General features: G+C 42.5%; 1 protein-coding gene across 2 annotated transcripts in view; it reads left to right on the top strand.

The window, feature by feature from the left end:
* WWC1 (WW and C2 domain containing 1) overlaps positions 1-15,252 on the top strand; it is a 67,231-nt gene that overhangs the window by 36,681 nt on the left and 15,298 nt on the right. For both annotated transcript variants that reach the window (XM_064724780.1, XM_064724781.1), the window contains exons 4-11: positions 1,281-1,357; positions 2,249-2,328; positions 3,263-3,392; positions 3,743-3,889; positions 4,908-4,981; positions 10,036-10,278; positions 11,732-11,821; positions 14,101-14,639. In XM_064724780.1, the coding sequence (XP_064580850.1) occupies positions 1,281-1,357; positions 2,249-2,328; positions 3,263-3,392; positions 3,743-3,889; positions 4,908-4,981; positions 10,036-10,278; positions 11,732-11,821; positions 14,101-14,639 (1,380 nt within the window). The remainder of the gene's footprint in view (positions 1-1,280; positions 1,358-2,248; positions 2,329-3,262; positions 3,393-3,742; positions 3,890-4,907; positions 4,982-10,035; positions 10,279-11,731; positions 11,822-14,100; positions 14,640-15,252) is intronic.

Genomic DNA, 15,252 nt, shown 5'->3' on the forward strand with positions numbered 1-15,252 from the left:
GCCCTTTTGTAGTTTTATATCCCAGGTAGTTGAGTGATGGTCTAGGGGAACTGAGGGTCTGTATTTTAGGCCATGTTCCAAGTCACCACTGCTGGATTGCCTCTCTGTGTGTGCAGAACAGCAGTTTGTGCTCCATATTCTGTGTCACAGCACATCAATACCAATGTCACTTCAAGATTTGGTACAGAAATCTTCATAGAATGCTGTATTTCTTCCTTACTGGTACTAGTTAGGAGCTGGAAAATATCCAGAACAGGATTTATTTCCTGCATGTATTCCAGAATTTTTATTATAATCCTCAGTATTGCAGATTTTCTGTGTCCTTGCCAGCCAAGAACCTCCCCCTGTTTCACTCTTGTGAGTTATGTTTGATGGTGGAGAATTCCACTGGCTAATCCTGTGCCTGGTGTTAACATTTTTTAAGTAGTTTTCTGTCAGCTGAAGGATTCTTGTTTGACAAGGAGGCTGTCCCTCATCTCTAAAGAACTGGGTTTGCTCTTTTCTTAGGACTCTACCCAGAGCAATGCACTGACAACATGAGTTACATGGGCGAGATGGGATCTGTCTTGAAAATACAACCAAACAGAAATAACTAGAAATGCTTTCCCATGTTTTATAGGGCATAAACTGATGGCTGCAAGGATCAAAATATCTCCCTTGCCTACAGCTACCTCTAACAGCATTGCACATTGGGGAGCTTCTGTACCTTCTGAGGCAGAAGGGTTTAACTGCTGCTGAGAAGAGAGTTCTGCTCTTAATGGGACATTGATTTAATCTGGTGTGACACATTGTATGGTTGGTCATGTCCTCAAGGCTGTGAAAAGGCTTGCATCACATTTTTCAGTTTCTTCTGATTCTTTTCTTTCCTTTGTTTCTAAACATTCAGTGGATTGTTTGCTCAATGAGGAAGTCTGAAAAAAAATTAAGTAAACCTTCCTGCAATGCCTGTCCCTTCAGTTCTGTTGAATGCCTTTGGAAATGCAGGAAGCCACACCACTGAATGGAGTGAATGTGTTTGGGAGTTTGAGTTAAGTGTGTTAACCTGGAACAAATCCACACTTTGGAGATGCAGGACATGCTTTGGCCCCTTCAGTCTGCACTTTTCGTGCAGTACTTGACTGCACTATTGCCTTGCCCTGTCTTTGAGCAGTGGAAATTGGGTAACAGACCCAATGTGTGGAGGTCTGGCTGTGCAGATGGGAGATTTCTGTTTGTGGTGGGGCTGGTAGAAGTGTAGGGAGGAAGGCAGAGCTGCTGAACTGGCTCTGTGTTTGTTCCAGTGCTCTCTGGCTCCTCGTCAAGTTCCAAGTATGACCCCGAGATCCTCAAAGCAGAGATTGCTACTACAAAATCCAGGGTGAGTAGTTACAAATGGACCTTTGCCTGCCATGAGTAATGTTCAGGTATTTCCAGGCCTCATGGCAAATACTGAAAGGAGATGCCAAAGCAGTTGGGAGAGCTAATGTTGTAATTTAGGAGGTCGTTTATCACAATTTTCTAACGTTGCAGTTTTAGGAATTTAAAACAGCTTTTTTTTTCTTTCCCTCTTAGACTTGAGCCTGGCTTGGCAGCTGGCAGTGCAGGATGGCTGTGGGATGTGGAGCTGCATGCTGGAGAGCTGGGGTGCTCCCCAGGGACTGGCAGCTGTTGTGTGCAGGGCTTAGTGCGGGCTGGCAGCAGGGGAGGGTGTGCTCTCATGCAGAGCTCAGTTTGGGAGGAAGAAAGGACTAAAGCAAAGTAGGTCAGCGTGGCCTCTGTGGAGGAATATAAAACAGCAAGCTGTAGGGTCAGTGCATTTACAGTATGGATTATCATCCTGCTGAGTTACTCCTGCAGTGGGGCCTTTTCTCTGGGGAGCTTGGACGTGGCTTCAGGTGCTGCAGGGTAACTCCTGTCCTGATGCTGGGAATAATGACTGGGAAGGTTTTAAACATTTCTGAGCAAGGTTGACATGTGTTTCATTGCTCTCTTTTTTGAATTTTTCTCAATTTTTCCACTTACATGACTGGAACTTCCCTTGAGCCCCTTGTTAAGAGGTGTGATAGCAGCTACTGGATAAAGCCCTGGCCAGTGATAAAGTTCTGATGAGGAAGCAGTCAGGGCTGTTCCTGCTCCTGACATGAGCTGATTGCCTGGAAACTTTGTTTAGAGTACTGTCTACACTGAATAAGTTTTGAACTGAATGGGTAGCACTGTGCCTAAATACTCATATAAAATAGCATTCTAAAAATGTGACACCTTGCTGCAGGTTAATAAACTCAAGAGAGAAGTAGCTCACATGAAACAAGAGCTCCAGTACAAAGAGCATGGATTTCAAACCCTGAAGAAGTAAGTGTGTTCTCAAGATCTTTTTTTTCACAACATCTCTGGCTTGCAATGCATCCCCCACTACATTTATAAATAGCTGCCTAATAACAAGCTGAAATGTGCTGCTGATGATATCTTTAGGCTGAAGGCAGTACACAGCCATGGGGGAGTTCTCTCAAATCAGTGCCTGTGTGGGATTGACCGCATTAGAAATGACTTCATGGCAAAAAGGTTTTGAACAGGATCTCATCAGTTAACTGATATTCTGTTTTACTCAGTACTGAGTAAACTGAGTAAATTGTAAACAAACTGATATTCTGTTTTACTGCTCAATATGGATGAAACTACAGTCTGTTGTCTAAATTATAAGAGTTGCTGATTTAGGGCACTGAGGAAAAACTGGGGGTGGAGTGGAAGGGGAGGAAAAGTTTCAGGTACTTGCCTTTGTGTGAATAAACATCTGGCATCTTTCAGATAAATATTTATTATAAGGGTCAACCCTGGTAGAATTCCTTTGAGGAAAGAAAAGGATGAAGTGGCTTGTAATTAAATTGTGCAAGCAAATACATCTGTGCATGTGAGTCTGTGCCTGGTTTTTGAAATCATGACTGAAAATAAGGTAATTCTCATAGATGGCTAAGCTGATCCTTTCTAAGTTAGGAACAAGGCCGGTAGCAGCAGTCTGCCCTAAACACTGTTTTGGGGGTTTGTATGCACCTTTGTCCTCCCTAAGGAGTCAAAGAGATGATGATATTGCTGAAACCAGAGCTCTGAAGCTTAATGTACTGCTGAGTAATGTAGGCAGTGGGGAGTGGTCTTTAGTTCCTTCTGTTATCCTTGTTATAGTTTGGAGTGTTTTTTGTTAAAAATCTCTGTGAAGACACATCTAGGATGATTCAATTAACAGGATGTTATTAAGTGGTAGCTTACTGGGTTTTTTTAAATTTCTATACAGAATTGACATGAAAATGTCTGATACTCAAGGTGGCTACAAACTTGATGAGGCACAAGCCATTTTAAGTGAAATGAAAGCTCTCAAGAAGGCCATCACATCAGGAGAGAAGGAAAAACAAGACCTCATTCAGGTATTGAAACAAGATGAATTTATAGTATTTTGTGTCACTGTTGCTAGAAGATAGAATTTCTGAGAAGTAATTTAAGTATATTGTATTTCAGATATATAACTGAGGTTTTTATTAAACTAGTTTTGTGTTATGGTTGTAACACAGCCTCTGCAGTTCTTCAGATGGTGGAAATGAGAAGTATAAAATGCAGTCCAGCCATGCCTGACCTCGAGTTTGCAGAGTCTGAGTGGGCACAGCAGACATGATCAGATCTGAGTCATGGGGTTAGGCTGAACTTACGTAGCTGCTGAGGTACTTTGGGCAGAAATGAGCTCACCTCTTGAATTTTTATTTTTTCTTTGTGGTTTTAGAGCTTAGCCAGGTTAAAAGACAGCTTTGTGAATGACAGAGGATCCCAGTCAGACCTGTGGGCCAGCAGTGTGTCTGTGGAAAGCTCCAGCCCTCTGCTGCCCCGGCAGTACCTGGATGTCAGCTCCCAGACAGATCTGTCAGGAAATGTGAGTAATGTGTGAGAATGGAGACATTCCTCTGAACTGTGTGTGGAGCTACCTCACCATGAGTTTCCAAGCATGGACAAGTTTCTGTGAAATCATAACTTCTGGTTTGAACTGCAGTGTGGCTTTGTTTCTGTGTGCAGTGTTTACGTATCACTGAGGGCAACCTGATATTTCCCCACACTGTCACTATCAGAGCAGCCCAGGTAAGAATAAAAGGGAAGGAAGTTTGATTTTACCTGTAGGTATAGCTTCTTGTGATACAAACACTCCTTTAGCTGTTTATAGCAATAATTTATGAGACAAGAAACATTGAGCAGCTCTGTATGGGCTAAGCTTCAATGAAGACTCCTCCCCTAAGAGTGTTTGGCTTTCACTGGGTTAAAAGTGACAACAGCAGCTTCTGTGCAGCTGTTTTGATGCCACCAAAGTTGTAGTGCTCATAAACCTTTAGTCCCACACGTGCCAGGAGATCAGAAGTGTCACGTTGGTCCCAGCCTTGGTAAAGACTCAGTCAGTGCTGGGGGAGCATCTTATTTCTCACAGGACAGCACAGAGCCTCTCCTGTGAGCCTTTACTTAAAGGTTTGCAGCCACTTGCAGTCAGACCCACACATGTTAGTAAAGATCTGCAGATTTGGGCATGATGAAATGTCCCTTGTCTATAAGATTTTACAGCCAAAGCAAGATGTCATCCAATTCAAACTGCAGTGCAGCACTTAAGGATGAAAAGAGCATTTAAGATGAAGGATTGCAAAGGTATTTGTGTGTTCATAAAAACAGAAGCCCAAGACAGATGTAGTGGATTTTCTCTTCTTTCTAGGCCAGAAAGGGCCTTTGAATCTTGTTGGGGTTAAAGAATATGAAGAAATAATGAAAAATGTATTTAAGTGCATCATGTTCCTGTGCTATGATTGGTTTAACTAGGAAATGACTAAGATCAAGTGTCACTTGTAAGAGTGTCAAGGAAGTATCAAAGGAGGGGTGGTTGCTGAGTTGCTGATGTGGTGTTTTTGTCTCAGTTTGTGGGCAGCAGCAGTAACCAGCTGGCCGAGAAGGTGCGACTGCGGCTGCAGTATGAAGAGGCAAAGAGAAGGTAATCCTTTGGCCCATTGCCCTCCTTGGTTGTCACACAGCTCATTCTGAGGACAAGGTTCACTAGAAGAGGTGCCACCAGACTGAAACCCAGCATTGCTGCTTAGTAAATGTGGTCATTTTTGAGCCAGTGACACAGTAGGCTTTTTGGGCCAGTGTTATCTTCCAAGAAATAAATAACCATCCTAGAAATTACTAAGGCCTGACTAATGCATAAGGAATTCAGTCTGGCCACACCTATGGGGACATAAGTGGTTCTGCTACCTGTTGCCAGTGCTTCCCCATTCCTAATAAGGAGACTGTACTGCAAGGATCTCCTTGCCTTGTTTGAAATGAATGAATGCTTGTGTGCCTAAGTGTGATAAGGAGAAATGTATATTGTGTTAACACCTCACATCAAAATACGGCCAATGCTGAAATTCCAGGGCTTATCTGTAAGAATGTAAGTTTGCACCTTTGCCCTCTGATCTCAAATGAATAAAGAATAAATTAAAAAAAATATTCTATCTACTTTACAGGCCAATTTAAGCAAAAGCTTTCCAGGATTTACTTTTTAATAGATAATAGCTAACACAACTGCATAGTTAAATGAAAAACCACCAAGAATTATTACTTAGACTTTGGCTGGCCTAGTCTTTTTTCAGTGATATAACCATTGCTGGTGGTGACCTTCTTCACTTTTAACTGCTCTAGAGGGACTTTGCAACTCCAGAATAACAAAGTTCAGATGCATGGTACAATCTGTGCTTGGGATATATGCAAAGAGAAGGCTTCTTCTCCAGCCTCTGGTTAGAAGTAAGAGCCTTCAGGCTGAGGTTACTCATAATGCTCTCATTTTGGTGTATTGGCATGGCCAGTAGGCCGTGCTTCTCAGTGGCATAAAATTTGGTCTGTGTCTGTGGCAGTTGTCAAAAACTGTGTGCCCAACTGCTTCTGACACAAATTTACATTTCTTTTCTTAGGTGGAGCAATTTTATCAGAACTGTTTATTTTGCCAGTTGAAGATTTGCCAGACCACCTTGACATTTAAATAATTCAGTGACTTTTAAAAGCAGCATTAAAAATACCGTTCCAGATGCAGTGGTTAATTTGGCATGTTAAAATTGCCTTTTACTTTTAAGCTTTGCTGAAAGCTTCAGTTTAATTCACACTGACTTTACACATTCAGATTGAAGAGGAATACTCTTCCTTTATCCTGTATCTTTTCCAAGGAAGGGCAAGTGAATAATGACGAGCCTGCTCTTTTACTATGCTCTTTATAAAGAAAGAGAACTTTATAAAGGCAGCATTCTGGTTCATTTGAAGTGGTGATGAGGAGCATACAACACACTTTGCAGTTAAAGAATACTTGCTGCTCATACCCTATATTTTTCTTAATTTATCTATAGGTTTTTCTCAAAGTTTAAAAAACCTTTTCATGAGGAAAGATGGCTCTAAATGGACATGAATAGTTGATGCTAAAATGGAAAGATCTCCAGCTATCAAAGTACCATGGCCTTGGCACAATATTTAGTAGGAGCTGCAGAAACAAATACCTTGACTGGTTTAAAGCTGGAACAATACTATGGATATAGTGACTCACAAGGAACCTTCTGTTCCTGTGAAAATTCTTCCTTGTGATGTTTGAAGTGTTTCCTGTCCCCACAGCAGCATTAAAATGTTCCAAACACACAATAGAAGATTAAGTACTTTGCCCACGCACGAACTGTGAAGGAGCCAAGTGATGGAAATACATGGGTTTTATTAGCTCTGTGGTATCTGGAAAGCTAAAACTTAAGGTTTGAAATCAAGATAGTCCCATATTAATTAGTTTAGAAGTACTAGATCTGTAAGAGGCTGGTGCTTTAGAAAGGCTCTGGCAGACACTGTTTGCACCACTGCTCTGGACCAGACTAAAAGCTCAGCTGTGGGTGAATATCTGACTGAACTTCACCACCAGAACTGCCAGGACCCAGTTCCCTTCCCCACCACTAATTTCTTTCCTGTCACAGCTCAGGCAGACAGCAGACCCCTAGAGCTAATATAAAGCCCCAAAAAAGACATAGGGCAGCTACAGTGACAAACCTTTGGCTTAATCATATTCAAAACTGAGAATGGCATCATGTCAAAAAGCTTGTCATTGCTACACCTCAGCAAGGAGATAGCTGCTGCAGCACAAATGTAATCAGAGATGCAATTAAATTATGTTGTACAGCTTCAGACACGTAGCAGTAACTCACTTGTGCAGCACTTGCACCCTGCACTGTTCTGATTTCTGCAGCAGTTAAACTTTCAGCCTGGGTTCTGTGTGACTGGTGGTAACTCAGGGATTTTAGAAGTACATTTTTTTAATCTCCTAAAATGAAATACTTTAATGTCACATTAAGCAACATTACAACAATGGTGGGTATTTGACTGGTCAGTTTTTAAACCACACCTCCTACTTAGATTGTGTTTTTTTTTCTCAAGAACAGAAGCTTATCTGGTACAGGATTGTTAATTACTAGTTGTAGATACACATCTTGTGCTCCTGTGGAGATGCATGTGCTCTGAACAATCTCTGGAGACACTAAAAATGTTATGTGCTCTGCCTGTGTTGTATAATAATAGAAAGTATTAACTTTCCCTAATTAACAAAAAAGAGCCTTGTTATGACAATGAATAAATCATCTAACTGCCTTTTCTAGGTAGAAAGAGAGCAATTAAATAAAACTTGAGCTTCCTGTTGTGTGTATCTAATCTGGTGGCCATTCAGAGAGGTGGGGTGACCTGAGGCCAGCACTGCAAGCCCAGCCTGGCTCAGCACTGGTTCAGACTCAGGCTGGAGTGTTCAGCCAAGTGCAGACCTTCTGCAACGTGTTTCTTTTGTGATGGTGCTGTTTCATTGGAAAAATAAAATAATAAACCTCATTTTAGCTGAGAAGGGGGAAAATAATGATCATGTACCAAAGGTAACGCTGGAGGTTAGTTTAACACAGCTTTTAGACTCGGAAATGCATAGAGAACAAATTCCAGTGGAAAAGCCATATGCATGCAAATGTATGCCAAAAGTGATCAGATTTATGCCAGCCAATCCTCTTAGACTCATATCCCTTCAAAATGCACTGAGGAATTCTTGGATTATGAATTAATGCCACTTAATTCTTCGTTGGAGCACAGTATTGCACTTAATCAGGCACTCAAAAACAAAACAGCTCTTAAGACGGCCTAAAAATAGTTGAGCTGAATATCTATCAATTATGGAACTTCATTAGAGTAAGCAACCTGCTGTGGGAAATGGGTTTACAGAAAGTGATGCTTCTCTTCAGAAGGGTGATCTCATGTCTGTCTGCTGTGGTCGTGCAGGCAGGTCAGTGTCTGTGAGCCTGATCCTTCACAGGCTCTCTTGGGCTCAGGTTCCTCTTGCCCTCTGGAGCTTGGAAAACAAAGCTTTATTCTTCAAGGCCATTCAGGAGCCTTGTAGCTGCTGCTGCCCAGATCTGCATCTTATTGCTTACTCCACACACTGATTTTTGCTTTGTGGCTGCCTGTGTGCTGCTTTGCTGGAAGCACACACCAGCCTCTGCACTTCTGCAGCATAAACCAAATTCTACAGAGATGAATCCACAACAGTACCTGCAACTATTTGCTGTGCCTGATTTAAGTCTAGTAAATCTGTCATCAGATCACAAAGCCCTTTGCAAAGAGAGAAGCATATTGGACATTCATGTTACATGTCACTTCCATTTCTTATGTATTTGCTAGACCCAAGTGAGGGATTAACCTGACTTCCTTACATGAAGAGGCACATATGCCTTGCCTCTCTGATGTTCAGTCAGGTGATTTTTTTTTTTGCAAATATCTTGCAAAGTACTTTTTTCTCCTTGTTTGCCTTCTAAGTTTTTCAAATTTTTTTCATCCCAGCCCATTCTGTCCTTCCTGTTCTCTGCTTCCCACTTGATTTTTTGGATTGTGTGAGTTCAGAAACACAGATCCTTGGTAATTCTAATTCAGATTTATCTGTACTATTGTTTCTCATCAAACTACCATGTTCAGCCTGTCAGGTCTTGAGCAGTTGCAGGTTAGTGAATTCAAAGGAAGCAGCTTCCTTTGGGAAGACTGGCATTACTGCCCTTGGTTCTGTATCCTGGCCTGCTGCTGGTTTTCTGCTTCTCTTTGTGTGTTGCATTGCAAAGCTGATCATTTGTGGACTTAACTGAGCAGGTCAGATATTTGGGAAGTTGAGAACAGGCAGATATTTGGAGTGAGCAGCCTCCTTACCTGCCACAAGCTCCTCCTCTGTCAGTCAAAGCTCTTGCTCAATTCTGCATCTGTATTGCTGCTGCTTTTAGTCATTATCTTCCTCCCTGAGCTGATGTGGTGCTGAAGGACTGGTGATGCCTGAAATGTGGAATGATACCTGTAATGAAAATAGGCTTTGGTTCTGATGCAGACAAGCAGCTCTGGATTTTGGTAGGATCACATTGCCTCTCCAACTCCTCACATCCTCAAGTGCAGATTGCACCAGAAGTAGCTCCTTGATGTGTCCAGAGTGCTTACTGTTGAATCAACAGGTGGATTCTTGCAGTAGCAGCATGGAGATATGATTCACTTCCTCACTGCAAAGACAAAAAAGAGTTTCTAAGCTTTTGACTAAGCACTGATCTTTATCTGAATCGTACATGGGGAGAACACAGTTATTTCCATGAAAGTGATTAAAGACTAGGTAACTATCACATCATACCCTCCACACAAACTACTGTCAGGTCACAGCTGTAATGCATATGAAACACCTACAGTATATCTGTAATATCCAGAATTTTTGTTGTATTATTCTCTGACTGGTGGACACTGCATATTAGCCAGAAAGTTCATTTTCCATTGTGAACAAATGTGAGTTAAAATCCCATTCTCTATGTGCAATGATGCTATCACTTGGCACCATTCTGGTCAGGGGGACATGAGGGTGTTTGTCCTGGACTGAGAGCCTTCCTCAGGGCTCTGGAGGATGTGGTTGGTCATGGTGCCCCTCTGTGTGTCTGGAGCAGGAGGTCAGGCACTCCTCAGGGAATAACTGCATTTTTTTTCCCCCTGCAGAATAGCAAACCTGAAAATCCAGCTGGCCAAGCTTGACAGCGAGGCCTGGCCGGGCGTGCTGGACTCTGAGCGGGACCGACTGATCCTGATTAACGAGAAGGAGGAGCTCTTGAAAGAAATGAGATTTATCAGCCCCAGAAAATGGACTCGAGGAGAGGTGGAGAGACTGGAGACAGAGAGGAGGCGCCTGGAGGAAGACCTTCAGGCTGCTAGAGACACTCAGAGCAAAGCTCTCACTGAGAGGTGGGTTGCTGGGCACAGGGCAGGGCCTTTCTGGACAAGAGGTGACTGGGAGCAAGCACCAGCATCCCCTGGCTGAGTGCCCACAGCAGTGCCCTCACATTCCCAGCACACTCTACTCACAGAGCTTCTCAACTCATCTCCCAAACAGCCCATCTGCAAGGCTTCCTGTGCCACTGGGGAAAGGTTGCTGTTCCTACAAGGGATCCTTTATGGGAATGTAAAGAGTGCTGAAAATAGCCCAGTGTGGTGTTGGTGTAGTGTAACATTTCTGTATGCAGCCAGCACCTCACAGCAGCTTCTACACTTGCTGTGCAGTCTGGGCCTTGGTAAATGTCAGCAGATGGAATTTTAAATTCCTTAAATTTGCTGTTTGTTCTGAGCATCCTTGTATGTGATTCCTGTAGGATCTGGTATTTGACAGGGCTGTGGGGTTTGCAGGGAATATCCTGTGAATCTAAACTAGCTGAAAAAATGCCAACTTTCTTCCCTAATTTTACCTGTGTTGCAGGGGGAGATCTCAGGGGAATGTACAGTGGAGATGAATACTGCATGAGGCATTGCCTACAGGTGTTTTACAGTCTGGATGCATTAATGAGGGTGGCTCAGCAGTGTTTCTGGTAGCTGCAGTCTCTTGAACATATATGGAATAGGCACACTGCATTCACTCTCTCTTTGGCTCCATCTTTTCATTTCTTCTACATGGTCATTGTCCAGCTCACAGCAATTTTCTGCATAGGCTTTTCATGGTTTTATCATGCTGGAAAAAATGTGAATGTCTTAACCATGAGACTTTTACCTGCCTGAAGTATCTGTGGTTTAACAAATGGTTCTGGTCTTGCCCTAAGATGAACCCCTTCATTTGGGATTTTTGGGAATATGATCACATTTTAGAGTGCCAAAGACATAACACATGCATGGGGAAGGATTTTGTGTCCAAAGGACTGTTCACTTAGAGTGTGAGCACCCATGTGCACATGTGTTTGTCTCAAACCAGTTCAGGGGGGAAATAAAGCTGGGATACTGCTAAAGCCAATAATGTAAAGCTGTAATGAGAAGGTTAATAACTAAATCAAGTAACCCTTAATCATCCATAGACTTTAGTGGAAGGAAATTAGAACATTTATACTTTTATTAGCACAGGAACTATAGGAATGCAATAGTGTATAGTGAGTAAATCTGCCCAGCTCTTTTGAGGCCTGATCCTAGAAGCATTAACTTCTATGGTACCAGCTCTAATTATTTTGTCTTGTTGTGAATGCTTTCAGGACTGAGTTCTGCATTTGAAAAGTTTCTAAAGTTGGTAAACACTTACACATCTTGACCAAATTCTGTCCTGCGTATTCCTATCAAATTTGTAGGATTTCACAGCAAAAAAGTAGATTTTTTTCCTTTACTCCTTATTTAAAATAGTAAATGCTGCTTTAGCTTGTCTCTTTGTTTGACCTTCTCTTAGACTGAAGTTGAACAGCAAAAGAAATCAGCTGGTCCGAGAGCTGGAGGAAACCACGCGCCTGGTGGCCGTGCTGCACACCCAGCTCAAGAGGTAGGTGACCCTGCCCAGCAGCTGGGGCTGCTTTTGCTGCACATGGGGCCACTGCCTTTCTCTGCTGACAGCCCCAGCTCCCAGCTGAGGGCTGAAAGGCCTCTCAGGAGTGGCCTCAGGCCCCTCTGTAGTCAGGGGAAGGAGAAGCCTTGGGATCTTAGGTCAGTTTAGATGGGCGCTTTTCAACCTCCTGGTGGTGCCTCTGTCTCACAGCAGGACTTTGCACAGTCCCTTCCATTTCAGTAATATTCAGGTGACCAGGGAGAGCAGAGATTTATTCACTAAAGTTTGAATTACTGAAGTATTACATGAATAAAGTATGTTAAAGACAGCTTTGACAGCAAGTGGAGTGAATCTCACTAATGCAATTACACATTAATGGATGAATGGTCATATTTCTCTAATTCCAAGTGTGCTGTGGCTTGCAATGTGGACAATATATATAGAGATATTCCCAAATCTGTTGTGGTTGATATGGTGTAAAGAATGGCTTCTAGTTCAGGCTGCAGTTTTGGGAGAACACAGGATTGCTATTTCCAGACTAATGCATGACTGCAGGCACCAAGGCCAAATCATTTTGCTAAAAGTATATTTTTATCATTCTGATAGTATATTTATCATCATTCAAGAAGGTTTGGTGGGGTTTTTGTTTGGTTGAGGTTTTTTCCTACCAGTGTGTACTGAATTTACTCTGTTTGTAGCTTCTGCTCCACTTGGATTCTGTTTCATTTTGTGAAGATGACACCGAAAAGACTGGAAAGAAATCATAGTGCAAGACTGACATGTAAATAAGCCAGCATGGAGAATAGCTATCTGTGAGGCTTTTATGCAGTGGAAATGCATCATATTTTCATTTCACCTAGCTGATTAGGGATCTTTTGAGGTGACCAAGAAGCATGTGAAACTAATTTCTTCCTAACCGTGTGCCCAGTGTTCTTGGCATGCTCCTTCATAAGAATAAGTGTTTGTTATTAACCCCATAATGCAAAATGTCTGGCATTCAAGGGCATGTACAAAAGGAAATTGAGCCCAGTTTTTTTGACAGGGAAAAGATTAATTTAAAACTCCTCCTTTTTCATAGTAAAGTACACTGAAAAGCTGTAAATTCATTAGGCTTCAACAGATGTGTATATACTGCCAATATGCAAAAACATCTATCAGAAGCTTTTTTGAGCAAATGTGCTGCAGTGCACATCTGTTAGAAGACATTTTCTGCCAAAATTATACTAAATACAGCATACTTGCCTTTTTCTCATAAGGTCATGGACATAATTATACAAATGTAGCTTCCAGCTTTTACCCTATAAATAATAAATAAGGGATTATTAGGCTTATTAATATCTCACTGTTTTTCAGTGGGGCAACATAAGGCACTTATACATATTCAGAATTTTTTCAATAGCTAATCCCCATCTGAAGTGAGGGTCAATAATAACCAAGGTCTTCAATACGCAGAGCAGGAGTCTTGGTTTAAATGGAATTTCTGGAGATGGCACATGTTGTAGTCACTACTGGAATACTTGCTGGGTCTCCTGAGCAGAAAACTGTGCTGTGGTGTCTGGACTTTCTCATCTGGACAAACTTCTATTCAGCACCTGCTTAAAATTAATTTTGTTGTCAGTTATGTTCTGAACCTAGAACTCCAGGGATAAATAAGGCGTGTGAATTGATTTCACAGCCCAGCCCCAGCTTTTTCCCTTGCTCTCTTGGCCCTGGGTTCCACATAGCAGCCTTTCACATGGATAAATGCTGCCAGCTTCCTGGGAACTGCTGGCTGCTGTGATCTCTGAGGGCCAGTTCCAGGCAGCTGTGATATTGCCTTTTGGCTGCAGCTCCAAGATTGAGGCAAATGGAAGGAAATTTCCACATGGTCAGACAGTTCATTGCAATAACTTCATCTTCTTGCATGGGCCTTGCTGGTTTTTGCAGTCTGCTTTGGAGATTAACAGGAGCCATAGATACTTTCCAGAGAGATGTGGGAGGAGGGGGATGGCACTAATTTTAATTGGTTTGAAACTGTTCATTAGAGTTGTTTTGGCTAAACAAGGACTCTCAGGAGTCTGAGATGGTGAGTAGAGAAATGTGTATGATGGATAGTGTGTCACTGAGCAGTGCCCCAGTGTTCCTGCTGTGCACACTGTGGTTCTGGGTTGCTCTGGGGACTAATGCGTGTGGCCTGAGCTAACAAAGCAGCACCTGTGGGCTGAGACATGTGCTGACACTGCAGTGCTTTCATGAGAAATCAGAAGTGTCATGGTTTTCTGACTTGTTTCCTTCAGTCTCTCCACCAGCATGCTTTCCCTCTCCTCGAGCAGCAGCCCTGGCTCTCTTGCATCCAGCAGAGGATCTCTTGCCACCTCCAGCCAGGATTCGTCCACCTCAGCCAGTTTCACTGATCTCTACTATGAGCACCTGGAGCAGCTGGAGCAGTTGGACTCAGAATATCAAAACAAGCTTGACTTGCTCTTGGAAGGAGCCACTGGGTTTAGGCCATCGGGCTGTATCACCACTATTCACGAGAATGAAGTGGCAAAAACTCAAAAAGCAGATAGCACGAGTCGCATGCAGGCTCTGAGGTCCTTGTCTGGTACTCCCAAATCCATGACATCACTGTCCCCAAGGTCATCTCTCTCTTCTCCATCCCCACCTTGTTCTCCACTGGTGATAGACCCGCTCCTAACTGGTGATGCCTTTTCAAGCCATATGGATTTTGATGATGCAGAGATAAGTGCAAATCTGTCAGAACTCACCCTAAACTCTGGGAGTGGCAACTGCAGACTGGAAGAGCCTCGAGCAGGAGATAAACATCTAGGTCAAGGTATGGTAAGAAAAGATTTGCAGGCACTGCATGCATTTATATTTAATGTAGTTCATAAAGCACTGAGAAGCAAGTGTTTTCAGAAGCTGTCATCTTGTTATCTTTATGTTGAAAAATGTTTTCAGCTCTGTGTTCTGTCTTGTTTGGGAGGGAGGGTTGGTATTTTAATTTGTACACAAAAATACTGATCTAATGAGTCTTGCAGGAGACTGATTTAGGTGTGTTTTTATTGTACACAGATGTGTGTGTACACAAATCACTGGGACTTCATGTGCAAATCTAGATAGTCATGGTGGGATTTCTGGTTGGATTTGGCACTGAGCTATTCAGAATGTCAAGTATTGTTTTGGGTCTGGGAGACACACAGTGACATATTGATGCAAAGTTTTTGACCAAGCTTTTGAGGAGGGCTGGAAAAGCCATTTACCCTAATAGTTAACAAATTTTAGTGATAATAATCCCTCCCCACCACCTTGGTATGCATAAAATCCTGCTCTGGTTCCCAGTAAATCAGTGGCAATGAATTTATTAATTTCAGCTGAGCAGACATGTCAAGGCTGTGCTCGAATTCTGCTGTGTTGGTCTCTTAGCAACAAAAACGTGTTTAGATTGT

Source organism: Zonotrichia leucophrys, chromosome 13 (assembly GCF_028769735.1).
Source record: "Zonotrichia leucophrys gambelii isolate GWCS_2022_RI chromosome 13, RI_Zleu_2.0, whole genome shotgun sequence".
NCBI lineage: Eukaryota > Metazoa > Chordata > Aves > Passeriformes > Passerellidae > Zonotrichia > Zonotrichia leucophrys.